The 24,930-nt window shown below is 35.0% G+C and overlaps 1 protein-coding gene across 5 annotated transcripts in view; it reads left to right on the top strand.

The window, feature by feature from the left end:
- Window positions 1-24,930, top strand: part of JMJD1C (jumonji domain containing 1C) — a 311,987-nt gene that overhangs the window by 100,190 nt on the left and 186,867 nt on the right. For 4 of the 5 annotated variants that reach the window (XM_037158683.2, XM_037158682.2, XM_053664018.1 and 1 more), the window contains one exon: window positions 24,664-24,828. The exons of the other annotated variant lie outside the window; for it this stretch is intronic. In XM_037158683.2, coding sequence (XP_037014578.2) covers window positions 24,664-24,828 — 165 coding nt within the window. The remainder of the gene's footprint in view (window positions 1-24,663; window positions 24,829-24,930) is intronic. 5 annotated transcript variants of the gene reach the window in all.

Genomic DNA, 24,930 nt, shown 5'->3' with positions numbered 1-24,930 from the left:
TGGTGGTAGTTTTACCTGAAATATAAAGAAATTACTTGGATTTACTATAAAAATGAAAGAGGATTTTGTAAGTGTAAAAGATGAATATGTGGAATATGTCATAGATTTTCTCATTAGTAACTGAATATTATTTCTCATTGTAGAGATTAAATTTCATTAGCTGAGGATTTGTTTGCACAAATAACACATCTGCCTAAAAAGTATATCAAATGAAATGTTTCAGTATCAATGAGTAGAGATTGTACTTTATACCTGAATGTAATTATGATTTATGGCTCTATGGTTGTATAGCACCATCTATGTCTTTTTAAAAATTACTTATTTATTTATTTTAGAGAAAGAGAAAAGGAGAGAGAAACATTGATTTGTTGTTCTGCTTATTTATGCATTCATTGATTGATTCTTATATGTGCCCTGACCAGAGGTCAAACCCACAATCTTGGCATATTGGTCCAGCACTCTAACCAACTTAACTACCTGGCTATGCCTCATCATCTATCTCAGGGGTGTCAAACTCATTTTCACAGGGGGTCACATCAGCTTTGTGGTTGCCTTCAACGAGCCGAATGTAATTTTATAAATATAACTAATCCTTAACAGTTAAGTGAGAGCTTAGCTGCTGCTAGGTAGAAACGGGGTGCTGGGCTGGATAAAACAAGGTGGAGGGCTGGATTGGGCCTGCAGGCCTTGTGTTTGTCACCTGTGATCTTTGTCCTGAAGCATGATAATACAATGGATTTAGTGATATTTGGTAAAAATACAGGAAGTTGTTCTCTATGAGAAACTTGCCCCAATGTACTTTTAGATAAGCTCTTTAACTTTGAAGTTTATTTTTTGAAATCTTGAGGCTTAAGGAAATTTCTTTAATTAACAAATAGTAGTATTGTTCAAGGTAAATATATCTGCATAATCCTAAATATTATTTTTATTCATTATTACAAGCAATTTTCCAAACTTGAAAATAATGTACACCTGTGAATGTTTTAATCATTGCTTTACAAAATTTTGTCTTACATATACAGTGTTGTGTAAAGATGACAGATTACAAACAATCTGTCATTTAATTTTTTTAAATTTATGTGATGAAATGAGAGTATTCACGAAATAGTCAACATCGTTTTGGGGAAATAGTGGGCACTCCACATGGGGTTTTTTTGGCTTGTTTTTTTTTTTTAAAGACAATTAACATTTGTTCTGTTCTGATAAATGTTTACTTGGCTGATTTTTTTTTTTAATCTACAAGTTTTGGCAGACTATTATAACATCCTTTCAAACCCCTCTCACTTCTACCACTCTAGTAATTTAAACCATTCTTACCTATCTCAATCTAAGTTTACCACGTGAGACTAGGAAATGGTTTAAAGGAAGAATAACTGACATGAAGAGAAAGATAATAATTGTTTAAAGATAATTTTTCATTAAACAATGCATTTTGTACTTCATAAATACATAAAACAATTTTTCATTTTTAATAATACATTTATTTTCCACAAGGTAGCACAGACTGACAAAAATAGTAACACCCCTCCCCTTTGGCTGTTATTCTATAATCATAATAGCTAACATTTCCAGAAATTTCCAGAATGTTTGCTCTGTCTAAGCCACTGTTTTAAGTGCTTTACACATTGTCAGCCCGTGGTCCTTGGCGTCAATTCAGCGCTAATAGGAATTCCCAATTTGGAGTGCAGTGAAGAAGGAAACTTTATTCAGTGCAAAACGGCTCAATTGTGATACAGCAAGACTGTGAAAACAGCAGCTGTGAGGCAGCTGTGGGGGCCAGGCAGCCCTGGGCCAGGCCCCTTTGAGCTAAATAGCTCTACTCTCCTCACTGATCTGATCCGCTCTGTACAGGTCTTCTTTGGACCGTGCTGGCTGGTTCCATTCTGCTCTGGCGAGATATCTTTGATGTTTCAGTTCAGTCAGGGATATATTGTCTTTACTCTTTGGTGGAAAGGGAAAGTGTGCTCTTAGAGCCAGAGGGGAGCTGCTTTATATGGACAGAAGTTCCCACTCCTGGTTCCTAATTGGCCTGTCATCATGCAAATAAAGACTCCAAATCCTACCCCCTAATTTTTTTTTTTAATGAGGTGAGGAGTCTTTATTATTTTAATACAAAAAGGTTGGGAAGTGCCATAGCATTGTCAGTATCAACAGCATTGCTCATTCTCTCAAGGTCAGAGATATAAAATTAGGGAGAAATAGCACATTTGATAATAATGAATAAATTTGAAAAAAGAGGTGGTCTGTTAACCTGAACAGAAAGAGGTTGTGCTTGAGCACTATGAAGAATCAAATGCACTGACTGGCAGTAATTATATATATAAGAACCTCCTCTGTATTCTTTTTTTTAAAGTAATTCTTTTTAAAAATATTTTATTTATTTAATTTTAGAGGGGAAGGGAGGGAGCAAGAGAGGGAGAGAAACATCAGTGTGTGGTTGCCTCTGCTACATGCCCTACCAGAGACGAGGCCTGAAACCCAAGCATGTGCTCTGACTAGGAATCAAACCAGCAACCCTTTGTTTCACAGGCTGGCACTCAATCCACTGAGCCACCCCAGCGAGGGCTTCTTTATTCTTTACTCATTTTTTTCATTGATAAATTTCTGGATCTCAAATGGGCCCTTGAATTATATGATATATTTGTAATCAAGCTTTTTTTAATTCTCACCTGAGAATATTTTTTATTGATTAGAGATAGAGAGATTTATCACCCTTCTCTTGTATTGTCCCATAAGTGCCCCTTTCCTTTTGTAAGTGCCCCTGCCAGGGAGAGAACCTACAACCTAGATAAATGCCCTGGTCAGGAATTGAACCTGCAATTACTGATGTATGGAATTCCAACATCAGGATAGGACCACATTCCAACCAGCTGAGCCATCTGGCAAAGATGGGACCCACCCTACTCTTGACTGCATCTAACCATGCAGGTTGTACACATGTAATTATAGGGGGCCCCATTCTCACAGACTTAAGAAGTTTGGAACCAAATTGTACAATGGAGACTAACTCCATCTTTTAATGGCTTCTCTTCCCCCTTATTCTACTAGTATTTGATAGAAGCCTTACATGTTTTAAACCTTTTTTGTTGAGTTTGTTGGGGTACAGATTTCAAGTGTGTTAAAAAAATTAGTGTTATTTTTAAAGTATGTATGCTTACTCTTGGAAAATTTAGGAAACAAAGAAAAATTAGTACATAACTCTTGGATAATTTTTATTAGCATTTTTTGCAAATTGCTTTTCTAGTTTTACATACTTTATAGTAGAAGTGTAGTATAATAATGCAGTAGTGAAAAGTTGTAGGTTCAGTGTTGGGCTGATTGATGAGCTAGAAACATGGAAGGTGGTGTTCCAGGAGTAAAGTGTTTGTAATTAAGGTTGCAGAAAAGCTGTAACTGGGGGAGGGGAAAGGAATGGTTGAGGGAGGATGGATGATCAAGGATAGAGAGTGTTCTTTGCATTGAGGAATAAAGAGCAATCTAATTCATTTCTAAGCTCAGTAGTGTAAGGGACATGGGAAGGAAAACAGTCATAGCTTGAGAGGGTTCCAGCAAAAAAACCATGTCTGTGAAGAAGAGCTATATTTTATTTAAAGGAAGAAGGCAAAGGATACAGAATTCAGAGTAGTTGAGGATATGGTGGATTTTGCTGATGTTACTTCAGAGGTCATTGTAATAGATTTTCAGGAGTCCCATTAAAAATGTTATAGGAAAAATTAATGTTCAAGAATAGCCAAGAGGCCCTGGCTGGTGTAGCCCAGTGGATTGAGTGTGGGCCTGCAAACCAAAAGGTTGCCGGTTCGATTCCCAGTCAGGGCACATGCCTGGGTTGAGGGCCAGGTCTCCAGTGGGGGGCTCATGAGAGGCAACCACACATTGATGTTTCCCTCTCCTCTCTCCTTCTTTTCCCCTGTCTCCAGAAAATAAATTAAAACTTTTAATTAAGAAAGAAAAAAGGAATAGCCAAGAAACCCTGGCTGGTGTGGTTCAATGGATTGGATATCCTCCTGCAAAGCAAAAAGTTGCTGGTTGAATTCCTAGTTGGGGCACTTGCCTGGGTTGCAGGCCAGGTTCTCAGCTGGCAGAATTGGGACTGTTTTTATATTGCCTTTATTTTTCATCGATACTTGTAATTAGTCATGCTACATTTCAGTCTTAGCAATAGGATGTAATGCAGCAAAGGATTTGTGTTTTACCAAAAGGAGGAGGAGAACGAAACTTTTGAATGGGGATTTAGGGGATGGAAAGAACCTGTATATTGGATAGCTAAAATAGGTTGGTGATTAGGTAGTTTTAATTAAAAAGTTAATAATCTAGGCTCATGTAAAATATCTCTTCTAAAAATGGAATCACTAAGAAATGTAGTAGAAGGCATCCCAGACTCCTCAGCAGTGTGCCCATCTTCAGTTTTGGTCCTAGCCCTGTTAGGTGATGAACCTTTGGAATTTAGCCTCTGTGATACCAGTTTTCTTATATGTTAAAATAATATCCATCTTTTTTTCTTTGTAAGATTATGTTGAATATAGGATGAGCAAAGTGTTTGAAAACACTTGGTGTACTGTAAATTAAATGTTATGCATTTAGAAAGTTTCCACTGAGTATAAACCACATTGGGAAATTTAACAATAATGAATCAGCCTTTATCTGTAATCAAAAGGTAAACAAAAATTTCAACTACAGTTCACTCTTGAATGACATGGATTTATACCACTCAGCTCTAGTCATACATGGATTTTTTTCAATAAGTACTGTAAATGTATTTTCCTTATGATTTTCTTAATAACATTTTCTTTTCCCTAGCTTACGTTACTATAAGAAGGGGAGAGCAATGGGAGGAAAATGGGGACAACTAATTGAACAACAATAAAAAAATTTTAAATACAAACATTTAAAACGTACATTGTTAAATACATATAACCCATATATGTGTTAATTGACTCTTTATGTTAGTAAGATTCCAGTCAGCAGTAGGCCATTAGTAGTTAAGTTTTTTGGGAATGAAAAGTATTTGGTTGGCTAAAAAGTTCATTTGGTTTTTAACTTAAGATGGCTCTAGTAGCACTTAGTTTGTCTTTCACTTCATTCGAAACAACTTTGTTAGGTTGTATAGTGACAGCTGTCATGTCAGTGTGTATTTAAAAAAAATCAAAATTGGTGAGTTTTAGTGTAGCATTTTAATATTGAAGATAGAAGAAAATATGAAACATTTCCAGCATATTATGCTTCATTATTTCAAGAAAGGTAAAAACAACTGTAAAATGCCAAAAAAAAAAACATTTGTGCAGTGTGTGGAGAAGGTGCTGTGACTGATCAAACGTGTCAAAAGTGGTTTCCAAATTTTTGTGCTCATGATTTCTCACTGGATGATGCTCCATGGTCAGATAGACCACTTGAAGTTGATAATGATCTAATAAAGACTGTAATTGAGAACAGTCAACATTATACCATGGGGGTGATCGTGGACATACTCAAAATATCCAAATCAATAGTTATTGGTGACAATAATGTATCTTTTATTTTATGAAAAACTAAATGTGTCTTTGATTTTATAGAAAAAAAACACATGAACTCTTTGGCTGACCCAGTGTATGTGCATTCATGACTGTGTGGGACCTTCGAGGGAGGCTGGGGTTGGTACCCTTAACCCCTGGTCAAGGGTCAGCTATATATTTTTTTTGAAAAGTTTACCTCAAAGCTTCCTTACTTTGATGACTAATGTAAATGTTGGTTAGCTTTTGAAAATAGTCTGTACTAATTTTTTTCAGATTGTACATTAATTGATTTAAAAATATCTTTATTGATATATAATGTTTATATAATAAAGCATTTACCTATTTTAAGTAAATGTGACATAAATATTTCCTCATGTCACATTGCCATAAGTCTTCACTCCTGGCCCTGAGTTTCTTTTCTGTCACAATAGTTTGGACTTTACTAGAATTTAACACAGACAGAATCATAATACATAGTCTTGTGTCTTCTATTTGTTAGCTTTTGTTTGAGATTCATTTATGTATAAATCAGCAGTTCATGTCTTTATTACTGAATAGTATTCCATTATATGGCTATATTACATTTGTTTTTTCACTAACTGGTGGATAGACACATATTTAAGTTGTTTTTACTTCTTTGCAATTACAAATAATATTCCTCTGGACATGCGAATACAAATCTTTGTGTGGACATGTTTTTAGTAGATGTGTGGAGTAGAATTGCTGAGTTTTATGGCAGTATGTAGAATAATATTTTAATAGCCAGAATTTTGGACATAGTACCTTGGATTTACTTGTGCTTGTGTTGGAGCAGAAGGGCTGTTTATGGAAGATTATGGTTCCACCCCTCAGTCTATTTCCTTGTGAAGATAGGTGGTCATTCATTCAAACACAAGCTATGGTTAACTCAACCCTGCTCTCTATTTGATAGATTTTTTTAGTTATGTTCTAATGTCAAAAATCCCCTCTCCATGTTTTAACAGAACTCTCTAATCTTTATCAAAGTCTAATTGCAAGAGAAAATCATGACATACTGCTTAAGCTATACTCTATTTATTCTTCCAGATAGGCTAAACCTGCACTTTCCAGTATGATAGCTACTAGCCACATATGACTATTGAGCATTTGCAATGTAATATAGTTAGTCTGAATTATAAATGCAAAGGAACATGTGATTTTGAGGACAGTATAAAGAAAGGAATGTAAAATATTGCATTACTAATTTTTGTTGATTGCAAATTTAATCAATTATTTAAATATGTAGCTATAAAATTACATTGTAAAATTTACCTGGTTCTCTTTACTTTTTAAATGTTGCTAATAGAAAATTTAAATCATATATGGGGTCTCATTTGTAGCTTTTGTTGTTTGTCTCGAATAGCACCTCTAAAGTTACCTTGAGGTAAATTCATAGATTGAGTATTTATACTTTATTGTTTAAGCACATCATAGAAACTTAAACTAGAGTGTATATAGGCCACATTGTAGGATTGCATATTGAATAAATGTATGTATTGTGAAGATTGTTGCAGTGCAATTAATGACTTGTTTTTATATCACGTAGTAAATACTGACTTACTTAACTCAATATCTTTTGCTTTGGCATCTAGAAAGCTTACCCCCTCTTGCAACTATGAATGCTGTTTGGTATGAATTTCTATTCTCAATCAGACCTCTGGATTTATTGTGAAGCATGCAATTGAGAATATATGCAATAATTCCAACATTCTTACAGTCTAAGAACATATATAACTTTTCATTCATTTCGAATAGAATTCAGTGTGATATGTCTTTTGGGGAAGATTTGTTTTTAATTTCTATTCAGCACAGGTTTGTGAAACTTCAGAGAACAAAAATGATTGTGGAAAAAGTTTGTAGTATAGCCTGCCGTATTCTCAGATAATAGAGGCTTAATTAATTTTTAATAGAATAGACTTCGGTGCTAGTGTCAAATATGAAATCCATAATTACAGAAACCACTATATTTATTATTTTTGGTATATAGATATTACATATATATCCCTTCATTTTTAACCCCTCAAATGATAGCTTACTACACAGAAAATTACGTAATTTTTAAATAAAAAGATTTAGAAAGTCAAGTATTGTGCCAATTTGTATGATGTAGAAGTGTCAGTACAAATTGTTTTGGTTAAAATCTTTAGATTTACTTCTAATTAAGTTCTATTAAATTACTATGCTGAAAACATAAATTATTAAAAATGCTTATCATAATTTACTTCATTATGGTACTGAATAATTCTGAACTTCAGAATTGCTAAACATAAGATACAAAAACTGTTCAGTATCTTCTTATAAAAACAAAGAAAGACATTTGTATTACAAAGTAAGTTAGAGCTGCTCTTTCTAATGTGTTAGCCATCAACTACATCATGTGGCTAGTCCAAGTTGAGATGTACTTGCCCTGGCTGGCGTAGCTCAGTGGATTGAGCGCGGGCCTGCGAACCAGAGTATCGCGGTTCGATTCCCAGTCAGGGCACATGCCTGGGTTGCAGGCCAGTTCCCAGCAGGGGACTCACGAGAGGCAACCACACATTGATGTTTCTCTCCCACTCTTTCTCCTTCCCTTCCCTTCTCTCTAAAAGTAAATAAATAAAATATTAAAAAAAATTAATTACACTTGTTTTCCTAAAATTTTTTTAATTCTCACCTGAGGACATGCTTTTTATTTTTTTTTATTTTTTAAAATATATTTTATTGATTATGCCATTACCGTTGTTCTATTCCCCCCTTCATTCCCCTCCAACCTGCACACCCCTTGCCTACCATTCCCCCTTTTAGTTTATGACCACGTGTTTCAAGTTCTTTAGATTCTATATTTTCCATACTCTTCTTGCTCTCCCTCCTATTTTCTTCTTTTTATTGATTATGCCATTACAGTTGTTCCATTCCCCTCTTCATTCCCCTTCACCCTGCACACCCCTCCCCTACCATTCCCCCCCCTTTAGTTCATGAACACGTGTCTCAAGTTCTCTGGATTCTGTATTTCCCCTGCTATTCTTACCCTCCCCCCTATCTATTTTCTACCTACTGTCTATGGTACTTATTCTCTGTACCTTCTCCCCCTTCTCCTCCTCCCACTCCCCTGTTGCTAACCCTCCATGTGATCTTCATTTCTATGGTTCTGCTCCTGATCTAGCTGTCCTCTTAGTTTGCTTTTGTTTTAGGTGTGGTTGTTGATAACTGTGAGTTTGCTGTCCTTTCACTGTTCATCTTTTTTATCTCCTTTTTCTTAGGTAAGTCCCTTTAACATTTCATATAAGAAGGGCTTGGTGATGATGAACTCCTTGAATTTGATCTTATCTGAGAAGCACTTCATCTGCCCTTCCATTCTAAATGAAAGCTTTGCTGGATAGAGCAATCTTGGTTGTAGGTCTTTGGATTTCATGACTTGGAATACTTGTTTCCAGCCCCTTCTTGCCTGTAAGGTCTCTTTTGAGAAATCCGCTGACAGTCTGATGGGAACTCCTTTGTAGGTGACTGTCCCCTTATGTCTTGCTGCTTCTAGGATTCTCTCCTTCATTTTAATCTTGGCTAATGTAATGATGATGTGCCTTGGTGTGTTCTTTCTTGGGTCCAACTTCTTTGGGACTCTCTGAGCTTCCTGGATTTCCTGGAAGTCTATTGCCTTTGCCCGATTGGGGAAGTTTTCATTATTTGTTCAAATAAGTTTTCCACGTGCTCTTTCTCTTTCCCTTCTGGTATCCCTATAATTTGGATGTTGAAGCGTTTAAAGCTGGCGGTTCCTAAGCTTCTCCCCTTTTTTTTTTGAATTCTTGTTTCTTCATATTTTTGTTTGGTCATTTTTTCCTTCCTTCTGGTCCACTCCCTTGATTTGAGTCCCAGTTTCCTTTCTATCACTATTGCTTCCTGTCTATTTCCCTTCATTTCACTTAGTGTAGCCTTCATATGTTCCTTTAATTTGTGACTAAAATCACCTAGTTCTTTGAGCATCCTGATCACCAGTGTTTTGAACTGTGCATCTGATAAGTTGGCAATTTCTTGGGTGCTTAGAGTTACCGGCTCTGGGGCTTTGAGTGTTCTTCTTTGTGCCTGTTACATATGAGGAGGGTAGCCTTTCGTGTTCACCAGGGCGGGGCCACCCAGGTCGCTAGTTTGTGACACTGTATGTAGGGGCGGGTGAGAGGGGGCAATGGCGGTCCCTTCTGCTGCTTCTGCCACTGGGACCTGCGAGGTCTGTCTCCCTGCTTGCTCCTTCACCAGTTTATCTGTGTGCAAATGTGTGACCTTGGTCAGCCTGCCACCTTGCACCCTCACTGGATTCGCCTGTTGCCACTCCACATCTGGGATCTGCCCATGGCTGTCTCGGCGCCTGGGTCAGGGGATCTTTTCTGCCCCACCCAGCTCCGCTGCTGGCTCCAGCCCTCTTACTGGTCTGGCTGAATGGTTTGTTGTTGTGAGACCTCTGTATAGTTCAATTTTCTGTGGTTTGGCTGCATTTTTGTTACTAAAACTTTGTTGTTTTTAAACTTGGTTGTGCAAGAAGGAACAGTGTTTCCACCTAAGCCTCCATTTTGGGGGAAGTCAGGAAGTCAGGAGGTGTTTTTTGAGAGGGGAAGGGAGAAAGAGAGAAAGGGATCAAGGGAGACACATCAATCAGTTGCCTCCCATATGTGCAGGACTAGGGACGGAGCTCACAACCCAGCCAGGTATCCTGACTGGGAATCAAGCTCATCATCTTCTGGTTTATGGAATGATGCTCCAAAAAATCGAGACGCAGTGATCAAAGTTCCTCCTGTGTTTTTTTTTAATGTAGTTACTTGAAAGTTTAATATTTTAATTAAAATCCAGTTCTAAAAGTACTCAGGTAATGCAAATCAAGGGAAAGCAAAGGAGCAGAGAACCAAAAAAGCAGGAAAACCAGAAAACTTAATAAATTGATATGTTCAACCATATTAATAATTGCAGTAAATGTTAATGGTATTAAACACTTCAATTCAAAGGCGTAGGTTGTTGGAACAGATAAAAAAAGAAAAGTAAGACCCAACTATATGTGCTCCACAGGAAATTCACTTAAATGAAAAGACTTAGATCAGTTGAAAGTAATGGACAGGAAAGGATACACCATGCAGAGATTAGGTACAGGAGAGCTGATATGGCTAAAGTACTCTTCAAGAAAGAGTATTATCAGAGAAAAAGTTTGACAGTTTTGATATAAAAGTGACAAATGTGTGCATTTTAACAGCTTCACAATACATGGAACAAAATTTTACAGTTACAGACATTATGTATAGACAATTTCACAGTCATGGTTGCTTTTAACACCCATCTCTGGTAGTTAGTATAACATCCACATAAAAAAAGTAGCAAGATCTGGAGAATACCATCAATCACCTTGATTTAATTGATATTTATAAAACACCACACCCATGCTGCATAATGCACATAGTATGTTTATCAAAAGGTACTATATGCTGTCTCATGAAACAATTCTAAATAAATTTAAAGGGCTGGAAATAATACATTTGTTCTTGGATCATACTAGTATTAAAGTAGATATTTGTAACAGTGTGGTGTCTGTGGAAGAAACACCAAATGTGTGGATATTAATACACTTTTGGACAACATTTGTGGGTAAAAGAGAAATGACAAGGAAAATTGTAATTCATTTAAAACTGAATGATAATGAAAATACAGAAAATCAGAAAGTGTGGCTTTCACTTCAGGAAGGTTTAGAGAGGAATGTATAATTTTAAATGCTATATTGGAAAGAGGAAAATAACATCAGTGACTTAACGTTCTCCATTAAGAGATAGAAAGAAGAGCAAATAAGGACAGTATAGGAATTAAAGATAACAGTGGATCAATGAAATAGAAAATAAAAAGGAGGAAGTGAACAGAACTACACCAAGATACTAATTTGTGCTTTGTTTCTCATTCACCGCTCCTCCCAAATTGATAACACACCCATTTGGTGAGCCTGTAGAGGTGCAGGCTCTCTGAAACATTGCTTATTGGAATACGAAATATTGAAACCTTCTGTAAAGGGGAATTTGGCAATGTCTAGCTAAGTTATATATTTATTGATCTAGAAAAATCTCACTGTTATTTAGGAATATATCCCGAACATACATTGGTATAAATAGAAAATGACATATGTACAAGTCTGCATTCATTACAGCACTAATTTGGGTGTTTTAATTGAATAAATTTGAGCATTAACATTGTGTAACTTTAAGGTGTAAAATGTATTCTTTGATACATTTATGTATTGAAAAAGGATTGCCAATATAGCAATATTTATCACATTAAATAATTATAGTGCAATATTATTGTCTGTTTTAGTTACAATATGCATTAGATTTTTATGGCTTATTTACTATTCATTTCAAGTTTGTACCCTTAAACATCATTACTTTTATCTACCCTCAACCCCCAAATTTCTCGGTAACCACGATTTTACCTTTTTTTTAAGGTATAATTTTTAAAGATTCTATGTATAAGTGATAATCATACATTTCATATCTTTGTGTGACTTGCCTCATTTAGCATAATGCGTCCATCCACATTGTTGCAAATGGAAGGCTATGTTGACCTTTTTCATGGCTGAATAATATTGCACCGTGTATATGCATCACATCTTTTTATCTATTCATTTGTTGATGACAGTTTGGGTGGTTTACATTTTTTGGCTTTTGTAAATAAGCAACAGCATTGGTAGTAGCAAAAGCATGAAACAACCCATATTTCTATCAATAGGGTTCTGGCTGAGTACCTCAGTTGATCATAGCATCATCCGAGTATGTCAGGGTTATGAGTTCCATCTCTGGTCTCGGCAGGTGCAAGAATCAACTGGTGAAGCTATGATGGGTAGAACAACAAATCAATGTCTCTTTCTCTTTTTTCCCCTTGCTCTCTCTCAAGTCAGTAAGTATTTTTAAAAAATAATTTAATTATACAATTGAGTATTATAATACAATCGAATATTATATAGGTGTAAAGCAAATAAGGAATATCTTCTTTGCCATGGTCTTGATATTATTATGAAGTGAAAATAAAATACAAAAAATCCCTAAAGTATGTTTTATCTAATAAAATATATTTGTGTATATATAACATTTTACAACTTTTTTAAAATCTAGGAATTTACCAAAAACTAAGTAACTATAGGAAACAGAGATAGAAGAAATAGCTAGAGTTCTGTTAATATATCTAGCTTGTTTTCTAGGTGTGACTTTGAAACCATTGAAATATTTTATGTAATTCTAAAACAAGTTTTATCATTAAAAAAAGAAACTTAGAAGTGAAAGCAAAATGAAATAAAGAAGCCAAAATAGTATGACCATAGGAAAGAAATATTAATTGTCTTTAAAAAGCAGTAATTTGATTATACATGCCTAGTTTATAACCTGAAGACAAAAGAACAATATAAAAACTGTAATTAATATATTAGTTATTAGAACTAATATATTAGAACAGTATAAAAACAGTATTAGTATATTTATTCCCAAGCTGTTGTATATATATTGTGCAACAAAGCAATTAATTTAATTACATTAGTGTCGTTGTGTAATAAAATCAATGCAGTTGAAAAATGTAGAATTTTATTTGGAAGTATCAGTAAAAAATCATACAGACTCTAACCACTGTGAAAGGCCTAAAGTGACCAACTCAGAAGAAATGAGCAGTCCTAGAACCCATGTTACCTCTGAATGCTGTTTCCAATCGAAATGTACCAGGGTTTCCTGGATATGGTTGATTTCAGGTCTGGAGCAAGAGATGGACATGATGATAATACTATACCATTTTGTTATACTGGATATTTTGTTACGCTAGAAACAAGGAAGCTATTAAAGACTGTAAGGTCATGTCTAAAAGGCTCAGAAACAAGCTGAAGAGTTTCTCACTAGCCAAAGATGGCAAAATTTGACAGCAGTAGGAATAACAACTGCAGTGATTTGAAGCATACTACATTTATTTAAATCTTTAGAGTTTATATGTCTACTGATTCCCCTAAAAAACAAACTCATCGTGTACCATTCTGAAGGTTAGGACACCAACTCATTATTTTAAGAACTCATAAAAATCAAGCATTTATCCTTCCTTCTTTTTCTAAGCTGCCTCTTGGAAACCAAAGATTTGATGAGTGGAATTTTCACTTAATAGACATTTCAGATGGTAAGCTATGAAGGAATGATAAAAGTAAAATAATACTATTTTGCAACTCTCAATGAAGTACTGAATTGAGACAATGTTCCTCATTGGCTGTTATCATCACAGAAAGATATAAGGCAATACACATGCTCCTTAATGACGAACACAGTACCGTGTATAAACTTGTTTTCTCTATCACTTCTGAATTGAAGACTCTAGGGGTAAAAATTATAGAAAATACAAGGACAGAGGGACATGTTTAAAAATGTCTCAAGTGGATAGTCAGCAAAATACAGATAATTGAAGGCTGGCATAAATGACTTGATTTCCTTTTTTTCAAATAATTAAAAAAATTTTTTTCAATTGCAGTTCACAATACAATATTATATTAGTTTCAGGTATCCAACCCCATTATTGGAAACTTGCACAGCTTACGAAGTGATCACTTTGATAAATCTAGTTCTCATCTGACACCTTATATAGTATTACAGGGTTATTGACTATGTTCTGCTTGTTGTACTTTACATCCTCATGACTATTCTGTAACTACCAATTTATACTTCCTAATACCTTTAGGAAGTATAAAGGTATTTATACTTCCTCAGCCTCCAACCCCTCTCTCTTTTGGCAACTATGAAATGTTCTATGATTCTGTTTCTGTTATACTTGTTTGTTTAGTTTTTTGAGATTTAGGAGGTGGAGGGAGAGCAAAACAGGAAAAAAAGAACAACTCATTAACACAGACAACAGTATGGTGATTGTGGTGGGGGAGGGGGTAAGTGGAAGTGAAAGAGGATATAGAGAAGATAAATGGTGATAGAAAAATAAATAAAATAAAAAGAAAGTAATTGTTGATAGATATGTATTTGTTGCTAATTTATTATTCATTTTTAATTTTTTTCTTCTTAAAGAAGACCCATTATCATTTCTTTAGCTTTTTGTGATTTAGGGAGGTCTTTGTATGTCCCTCAACATTAAATGATAGCTTTGCTAGATAGAGTAATCTTGGTTTTAGGTCCTTGCTTTTTTTTTACTTTGAATATAGTTGATTTCTTTAACAGAAATTTGCAGGAGGAAAAGAGAAAGTGTAGAATCAGTAGATAAAGAGAAATGTAAGAGTCGTCTCAACCAGTTGTAAAATGTGGAACTTATTTGGATCTTAATTTTAACAAATCTAGAAGAAAAAAAAGACCATTCTTGGGAACTTGAATGTTGGCTGACAATACATATATTTGCAGAGTAATTTCTTAGTTAAAACCAGATTGGCCATGAGGTGAAAATTGCTGAAGCTGGATAATGGGCACATAGGAATCCATTATGTTCTTGTTTTTATAAGGGAAAGTTCATTATGAAAAAAAGAGCAATTAGATTCTCAAAATAGCTTTTCATATATCCAAAATCAGAGTAAGTGATCTACCATAGTAAATCATTGAAGAATTATTTATGAATTTTAAATATTTTTAGCTTTCTCTTGTAATGAAAGGTGATGTTAGTCAATAATGGTAAATTTTCACTTGAAGGACTTTGTGATTATTTATTAAATTCAAGCATTTTTGTTCACCTAATAAGAATTGAGAATGAAACAATTTCTATTAATAGGGCTTGTTAGATGGAAAAACTTACTCAATGAGTTTGATTTATAAGACTTACTCAGTCTTGTAAAATCCTTCAAGTGAAAGGAATTTCTGTGAAACTAAGATATAGTGTGTATCAACTGTTGCTTCCTCCCCCATCCTACTTTGAACCTAGGGAAAGTCCCTAGGGGAATCACCAGTCATACCTAATACTGTGCTCTAGTGCCTACTTGTGCTTATTAATTTGTCTTCTTTAAACTTGGGATATTCTTTCTAAGAGCTCTTTGTAAACAAAACATTTGCAAGCTTATAAATAAGGCTCCATATCCTAAACTTTCTGGAACCCAAGATCTATGTCCTTTTCATTTTAGGACGCGCTTTTCTGTTAGTGCTCTTTCTTCCCACAGAAATTACTACATTACCAGTTATATGGTTTTGAGGGGTGGGGAGAGAGAGAAAGAGAAAGTTAGTTTAATTGTTAATTGTCAGTGTTCCCTGTAGTGCTTTCCTCACCCCCATCTCTACTCCATATTTACCTTTCAGCACAAGAGAGAGAGTGTAAGTGGGTATGTCAGAGTCTCACTAACAGGGTTTTTTTCTCAAGGATAAAGGATCCTGGGATCAACCTGTGCCACAATAATGTGGTATAATTGCAAAAAATTTCTGGTCTACCTGCATATTAGGATATAGCCTTTGAGATTGCCATCTTCTTCCGTCCTTGATCCCAAAAGGCATACAACCCTTTATATATATAGTATAATCCCAATATGTATAATAATGCATTTAGAAGAAGGGAGGAGCATGGTTATTCATGATGTTCATTCTTCCTCCTTTACGTTTTTGGTTAAATTTTCTATTTACAGGTTGTTGTTTTTTAATTAGAGTAACATTTATTTTGGGAGGCATGAACAGTTCTGTGAGTTAAGACAAATGTATAGTTACTTAACTATTACCACAGTCAACACACAGAACAGCTCAATCACCCCCCCCCAAATTTTCTTTTGCTACAACTTCTTTGAATTCAAACCTTCAAATCCTTCCATCTACCCCTCTGTAATCCTGCATAACCAAATAATCAATTCTCAGTCCTCCTTGTTTTGTCCTTTCCTGAATGTTATGTGAGTAAAATCATATATTATATGGCCTTTTGAATCAGACTTAACTATCCTAAAGCAATTGAGATTGATTATATTGTTGTATATATTAATACTTTATTTCTTATTATTGATGAGAAGTATTTCACTTTATGAAAATACCATAGTGTGTTTATCCATTCCCATTGTTATGTTTCTGGCTTCTGTCAGTTAAAAATAAAACTTTTATAAACATTTGTATACAGATGTTTTTCAGAAATACAAGTTTTTATCTCACATGGCTGAATACTCAGCCATTCTGTTAGGTGTGTAATGGTAGGTACATATTTCCTTGTGGTTTTAATTTTCATTTTTCTAATGACTAATGATTTTGAGTATCGCTTCATGTCCTTATTTTCCATGTTCATATCTTGTTTGGTGAAATATCTGTTCACATCTTTTCCATATTTTTTAATTGGTTTGGGTTTTTTGTTGAATTTTGTAAGTTTTTTTTACATTTTAGATACACATTTTCTTTTAGTTTGCGGATTTTGTTTTTATTTTCTCAACATCGTTTGTCGCAGAACAAAAAATTTTAAGTTTTAATGCCATCTACTTTATTACATTTTTTTCTTTTATGGTTTATGCTTTTGAAGTCATTTCTAAGAATTCTTTGCCTACCCTAAAGTCACAAAAGATTTTGTTTTCTTCAGAATGTTTCACCTTTACTGTTTTAGTCTATAGCCTTCCTGGGTTTAGTATTTGTATGTGGTGTGAAGTATGAGTAGAAGTTCTATTTTTTTTTCTTTTGGCACATGGATGTCTAATTATCCCAACATTCAATAAAAAGGCTATCTCCTTTCAATTGCATATGTACATTTATTGAAAATCAGTTATCAGTTCTGTATGGATTTGTTTCTCGACTTTAATATCTACAATGACCTGCGTCTTTTTTTTCCCAGTACTACACTGTCTTGATTATTATAGTTTTATTTTGAGGCTTGAAACCAAACAGTGTGAGTTATCCAACTGTTTTCTTCTTTTTCACAATTGTTCTCCATCCCTTCCTTTCCCATATAAATTTTATAGGGTCTGTAGAAATCCTGCTGGTGTATTGATTGGAATTGTATTGAGTCTATAGAACAGTTTTAGGAAGAATTCACTTCTTAACAGTATTGAGTCTTTTGATTCATAAATATAGTACCTCTGTTCATTTATTTAGACCTTACAGTTTCTTTCATCAGTGTTTTTTTTTTCATTTTTACATACATGTCCTAAACATACTTTGATATATTTCCTCTTATACTCTCCACTTTTTGTCTTAAAATACTGATAACTGTTTGGAGTAGGACCAGGAGCGTGCAGCATTATGTATGCTCTTTCCACCTGAGACTCCAGAAATCAAGGCAGCTTTCTGGGATCTGGTGCTTAACTTCTTCAGTCAGAGATCAGTCTCTGTTGAACTGGATCACTGGTCCACCCTAATAGAAAGAGATGCTTATTATGTTCTTGATTGGCTTCTCTTAGAGATAGTAGAAGTATATTTAGTCATAATGTACATAACGCCTCAAAAATGTACATTGTATGTTTTTTGAGATGGGTATTTCTCATATTTTTCTCTCAAATTTTAAAATTCATATTTTTTATCTGCAAGAGGGAACTAGCTTTTATAGTTGAAGTAAAGTCTTAATAGTAATATATACTTTTCAGACATTACTCAAAAGGAGTTACACTAGTGAATCTATTTACCCACTGCCTGAGATTATGTCAGTTCTCTTCACTTCTTATTTTTTAAATTGAATCAGTATCATTAACTGACATAATTTAGTTGAGGACACAAATAATTTCAATTTAGGCTACTAAGTGCATTTGATAGAGGCTGAAGTAAATTGCAAGAGGACATAGGAGGAGAGACTTTTGACTCGGCACAAGTGATAGAATTTTCTTTTTCCCCCCTCCTTCTCTCTCTGCCTCCCTCCCTTCTTTCCTCTCTTTTTTAGAAGACTTCTGAAATACATCTTGAAACTAGGAAGTTTAGAGACCTGATGAGAGACTATATAAGATTCAGAATGAGTTGTAAATGGGGGAATGACTGCAGTATACAGAGATGTATCCTTAGTCAGTATTTGCTGAATGATGAATGGTTGGTGGACATTGAAAATGGACTATTCAAGATAAATAAGAAAGCAGGAACAGAATTAGAATAGATTGTTAAAGAATTATGGTATGGAGCAGTTCTTAGAGATGATTAGATCCAGGTAGGCAGAAGTGTAGAAAAGGTAAAAAGTCACTGATTAAGAAATTTAGAAAACTTTGAGTCTTACTTATTCTATATTAAAACCATGAATAACTTAGTACAGAGAAACAATATTTCATTTTCTCTTTGTTTTTCAAAATACTGATAACATCAAATAATTTCAGTGCCCCAGAAATATAAGTAGTTAATCAAATCCTTTTCTAAGGCTCTATTCTGTCAGTTATAAAGCCTGGGTTATACCCATGGAGGGATCACATGTTATCATCTGTCCTCTTTTTTTCCTTAAAAAGTTTTTTCAGTTACAGTTTATATTTAACATTATTTTGCATTAGTTTCAGGTGTACAACATAGTTGTCAGATAATAATATACTTTACAGCAGGGGTCCCCAAGCCCTGGCCACAGATGAGTTACTGGTTTGTGGCCTGTTAGGCACTGGGCCACACAGCAGGAGGTGAGCAGCATGTGAGTCAGTGGTCCCTGGTGCCAAAAAGGTTGGGGACCACTGCTTTATAAAGTGTTCCCTTTGATATTTTCAGTACCTACCTGGCATCATACATAGTGATTACAATATTGTTGACTGTATTTCCTATGATGTACTATACATCCCCATAACTATTTTATAACTAGCAATCTGTGCATCTTAAAGTCCCTTGATATTTTTAACCCAGTATCCCAACTCCCCTTCCCACTGACAAGCATCAGTCTGTTCTCTGTATCTGTGAGTCTATTTCTGTTTTATTTGTTCATTTATATTATTTTTTAGAGTCTACATATAAGTGGAATCATATGGAATTTGTCTTTCTCTGACTGAATTACTTCACTTAGCATAATATCCTCTAGGTCCATCCATCCTGTTGCAAATGTTAAGGTGTTGGTCTTTTTTTAAGGCTGAGTAATATTTCATTGTATATATGTACCATAGATTTTTTTTTAAAAAACTGATTTTAGAGAGAGAGAAAAAAGTAACATCAATTTATTTTTCCACTTATTTTTGAATTCATTGGTTGACTCTTGTATGTGCCCTGACTGGGAATCCAACCTGCAACCTTAATGTATCGGGACAACACTCCAACCAGTTGAGCTACCAGGCCAGAGCCTGTACCACAGCTTTTTTATCCACTTATCTGTTGTTGGATTCTTGGGTTTATTCAGTAGTTTGTCCATCATACAGAAGGCTTCAATGAACATAAAGATGCACATGAGGTTTTTCAGAAGGTATCCAGGCAGGTAATATGAAAAATCGAGGCATGTATTGAAGAAGATACGAAATACAAGAAACATTGTACAATGATGGCTCAGTCCCCTTCAAAGTAAGCACGTTGGGACTTCACACAGTTCTCCTAGTCAACATCAGCTGTTGTGTTTTCCTGAATCTCACTGATGGTCTGAAATCTCTTTCCTTTCAAAGGTAATTTTAGTTTTGAGAAAAGGCAGAAATTGCAGGGCATCAGATCTGGACTGTAAAGGGGCTGAATCATCTGAGTGGTTTGATGTTTCATAAAAAAACTGCATGAAGTGCAGTGCATAAGCAGGTGCATTGTCGTGATGAAGCTGCCAATCACCAGTTGCCCATACCTACAGCTGTCTGAATTATCCGAATAGTTTCAGTGGAGAAATGTTCAAGGTTAATGCAAAATTTGATACATTTTCATTGCTCTACTTGCTCAGTCATTTTGTATGTGACAGCCACAAAGTACACACGCTCACTCAATGGCATCTACCACCCCCACTGGCTAGTACAGTGAATTCATCATTGTTCACACACGCACATTCCAGTCCACCCTCCTTGGCCACCAGGTCATATTGATGTTGAGCAAACCATTCTCATTATATTAACTGTGGCTGAACTTTTTCTGGACAGACTTTGTATTTTAGTAAGATAGGGAAGTAAGCAGACAAAAAGACCCAACAGAGGTGAATGATAAGGGGGTTAATATAAAGTAGTACATAATTTTAAAAAAATAGTATGTTAAATATTTTATGTGGTTTGCAGATGTGTGGAAAGAAGCTATACCTTCTTAAACTTTACACCACATAAATACCCATACACTGTAAGGCTAGATTATTTACTAATTCAGTTAGCCAAGATACAAAATCTTATCTGTGTTGGTAGAAGGAATCCAACACAAGACACCAAGTATCCCTGCATTTCTTGCTTAGTATGACAAGAATGCAAAACCCTGACTGTTCTTTACCTGGGGTATTTCTCAGAGTTTTGTTTGCAGTGAGCAACAATGAGGACTGAGGTAATAGCTTCCTCCAACAAAGAGCAGACTAGCTTTTACTTTACTATAAAAGTGGGAAGTCTCCTTAAAGTCAGTGTTTTCTGGGTACACAGGTGTTCAGCCTGGATCCTGTGCATCCTTCCCATGGGATGTGAGAGGGAGCCAGCATAAGCAGCATGTAGGATAAGCAATGAGTTTCAGTAGTTTATTTTTGTTTTTGTGTCAAGGTCTTTGCTATTGGAAGACTTTACTTTGAATTTATGTCCTTTACGGTAGGGAAATGTTTACAAACATTGTTTTTTTAGGTCTTGACTAAAATATTTTGTCAGTAGGCTGTATTATATTTGTTTGTGAGAGCACAGCAAAGATAGCGCTCGGGTTTTCCCAAACATTGTCTCTGCTTCAGTTTTCTAGAGTTTCCAAAAGCCTATTTATAACACAAGTTAATAATCATATATGAGAATCTTACAAATTTTTAAAAATTATTTTATTGTTGTTCAAGTACAGTTGTTTGCATTTACTCCCCCACCACTTCCCTCCCACCCCAGCCATCCCTACCTCCCTCTCCAGCTTTCACCTCCCCCCCTCCCCCCGTTTTGTTCATGTGTCCTCTATACTTGTTCCTGAAATCCCTTCCCCCACATTATCCCCTCCCACTTCCCCTCTGGTTACTGTCAGATTGTTCTTAATTTCAATGTCTCTGGCTATATTTTGCTTGCTTGTTTGTTTTGTTGATTAGGTTCCACTTAAAGGATGAGATCATATGGTATTAGTCTTTCACTGCCTGGCTCATTTCACTTAGCATAATGCTCTTCAGTTCTACCCATGCTGTTGCAAAGGGTAGGAGCTCCTTCTTTCTTTCTGCTACATAGCATTCCATTGTGTAAATGTACGATAGATTTTTTAATCTATTCATTTACTGGTGGGCATTTAGGTTGCTTCCAGCTCTTGACTATTGTAAATTGTGCTGCTATGAACATTGGGGTGCATAGGTTCTTTTGACTTGGTGTTTCAGGGTTCTTAGGATATAACCCCAGCAGTCCAGTTGCTGGGTCGAGAGGCAGTTTCATTTTTAATTTTCTGAGGAAATTCCATGCTGTTTTTCCACAGTGGCTGCATCAGTCAGCATTCCCACCAATAGTACACTAGGGTTCCCTTTTCTCCACATCCTCTGCAACACTTATTGGTTGCTTTGTTTATGATGGCCATTCTCAACAGTGTGAAGTGGTATCTCACTGTGGTTTTAATTTGCATCTCTCTGATGGCTAGTGATGCTGAGCATTCTTTCATATGTCTCTGGACCCTCTGTATGTCCTCCTTAGAGAAGTGTCTGTTCAAGTCTTTTGCCCATTTTTTAGTTGGGTTGTCTGTCTTCCTGGAATGGACTCATGCAAGTTATTTGTATATTTTGGAGATGAAACCCTTGTCTGAGGTATCATTGGCAAGTATGTTTTCCCATATACTTGGTTCTCTTTTCATTTTAATGCTGTTTTCTTTAGCCATGCAGAAACTTTTTATTTTGATAAAGTCTGATTTGTTTATTCTTTCCTTTATGTCACTTGCTCAAGGGAACATATCAGTGAAAATATTGCTGCATGGAATGTCTGAGATTTTCTTGCCTATGTTTTCCTCTAGGACTTCTTTGTTATCATGACTTAGATTTAAGTCTTTTGTCCACCTTGAATTTATTTTTGTGTATGGTGTAGATTGGTAGTCAAGTTTCATTTTTTTGCATGTAGCTGTCCAGATCTTTCAACACCATTTGAAGAGGCTATTTTTACTTCATTTTATGCTTCTTTCCTCTTTGTCAAATATTAATCGGCCACTGAGACTTGGGTTTATTTCTGGGCTCTCTGTTCTGTTCTATTGGACTATGTGTCTATTCTTATGCCAGTACCAGGCTGTTTGGGAGAATCATATAAAATTTTAAGTATTAGAGAAATTGGTATATTGGGTTGACCAAAAAGTTCATTTAGTTTTTTTCTGTAAAATAAAAAACACAGTTTTCACTTTGACAAATAAATTTATTGATTTGGGTATTTTGAGTATGTTGGCTTTTATGGTATGGTATAATGTTGATTGTTCTCAGTTAATGTCTCAATTTGATTGCTGTCAACTTCGGCTGGTCTGCCTGACTGTTGAGCATCATCCAGTGAGAAATCTCTAGCATAAAACTTCTCAAACCACTTTTGACATGTTTAGTCAGTCATAGCACCATCTCCATACACTATACAAATTGTTTTTTGTGTTTCAGTTTTGTTTTTATCTTTTTGAAATACTAAAGCATAACATACCAAAAATGTTCTGTATTTTCTTCTATTGTCAGTACTAAAGTGCTCACAAAAATTCACCAATTTTGATGTTTCTTTTAAATGCATGCTTATATGCCAACTGTCAGTACAATCTAACAGTTATTTTGAATGAAGTTAAAGACAATTAACACTACTATAGCCATCTTATGGAAAAAAACAAATGAACTTTTTGACCAACCCAGTAGTTTGCAACCTTTGTATAAGACCAGATAAACCTCCTCTCAACCCCTAATGATGCATTTTTGTAAGAAGCCAACAGTCATGTTCCTTGACTTGGGCTTCTGCTATGACTTTGTGTGGATAACTAGGAATAGATGTTATCTCCTTGAACAATGTATTTCTCTCTATACCAGTTCTAGTAGATAAGCACATCTAACTAGCTTCCTGAAAAAGGAAGACCTCAAAGTCAAACATCTTTTACTACTTTGTCTTCCATGTTTAAAAGTCCACGATAGTAGGAGTCAGAAGATACTTAATATTTATTAAGCAATTTGTATGTATGCAGCTGTTACAGTGTTTTGGACACTATAACAGCTCTACCCTACCCTTGGTGAATAAAGATATTCTCATTATATCTGAAGAATACAGGGCAATATTTTATCATATGATGATATAAACTGTGAAAAATAACTTGCTTATAGGAGTTCAAAGCTATGTTTGAGTTAAAGTGGGGGTTAAATACTTCCTGAAGAACTCGAGAGGCCAGAGAACAAACAGGGTTTAAATAAACGAAAACTGAAACACTTCAGGTATAAGGGAGCAAAGGATGAGTGTAAGAAAAAGGTAAATAAGAACAGTACTGTTATTGATGTAACTCATAACCTAGTAGGGAAGACAGCTCTATGAAAGATAATTTTAGAAAATGAATAAAAAGGGATAAAAGTGGGGGACAAGAAGGCGTAGAATGATTGAATGAGTTATAAAAGAGTTAGCTTTGGTTTTCCGAATTAACATTCTTGTCTTGTTCCTAGTGTAGAGGAAAAGCTTTCAGTCTTTCACCATTGAGTATGATGTTACTTGTGGGTTTTTTAGTATGACCGTTACTATATGTTGAGAAAGTTTCCTTCTATTCTTAAAGTTTTTTTTTTAATCATGAGTGATTTTTGTCAAAAATTTTTCCTGTGTCAATTAAGATGATCATGTTTCTGTTTTTCATTCTGTTAGTATCTATAGATTTTCAAGCTCATTCATTTACATATTGTATATGACTTTTCATACCACAAAGTCATAAGTGAATAGTTCTGACAGAGACCATATTGTTTGCAAATTTTTAAATATTTGCTATTTGGTGTTTTATAGAAAATATTTTCCAACCTGTTTCTAGAGTCAAAGCTGTATCTACAGTTCTTTAGTATATATTTGTATGTTGGTCAGTCTGTACTTACCAACATTTTGTAAACTGCTTTTTTGTAGTAGAGTTATGATTTATATTTTTATATATTAAGTAGGAGTTATGTGGTTAAGGATAGGTTACTCAAATAATGATTTTAAGAAAAACGTTAATTTGAAAAATGAATTCATTGAAGTCTTTTCTAATTCACCTTCATAGCTTATACGCTTTATTGCTTAAGGCATTTTATGTTTTCTTTTCCATAGGTATATGTGGAATTTGATGATCTTGAATGGGATAAACGAGAGTGGGTTAGAGTTTATGAAGATTTTTCAGCTTTCTTGGTGGAATACCACTTAATCTGGGCCAGAAGGAACAACCCTAGCCAGACTCAGGGATCAAAGAGCAAACAGACCTATTGGCCTGCATTGGTAAGATTGTTTTCTGTTTTATTAAGCATTTTCAGTTTGTTTTAAAAAGAACAAGAACTGAATGTAAATTTAGATTTATCTTGCTGATTATAGGGTCTCAGA

The sequence above is a fragment of the Artibeus jamaicensis genome, unplaced genomic scaffold, assembly GCF_021234435.1.
Source record: "Artibeus jamaicensis isolate MK-2021 breed Jamaican fruit bat unplaced genomic scaffold, CSHL_Jam_final contig_332, whole genome shotgun sequence".
NCBI lineage: Eukaryota > Metazoa > Chordata > Mammalia > Chiroptera > Phyllostomidae > Artibeus > Artibeus jamaicensis.
This window is presented reverse-complemented; position numbering and strand designations above follow the sequence as displayed.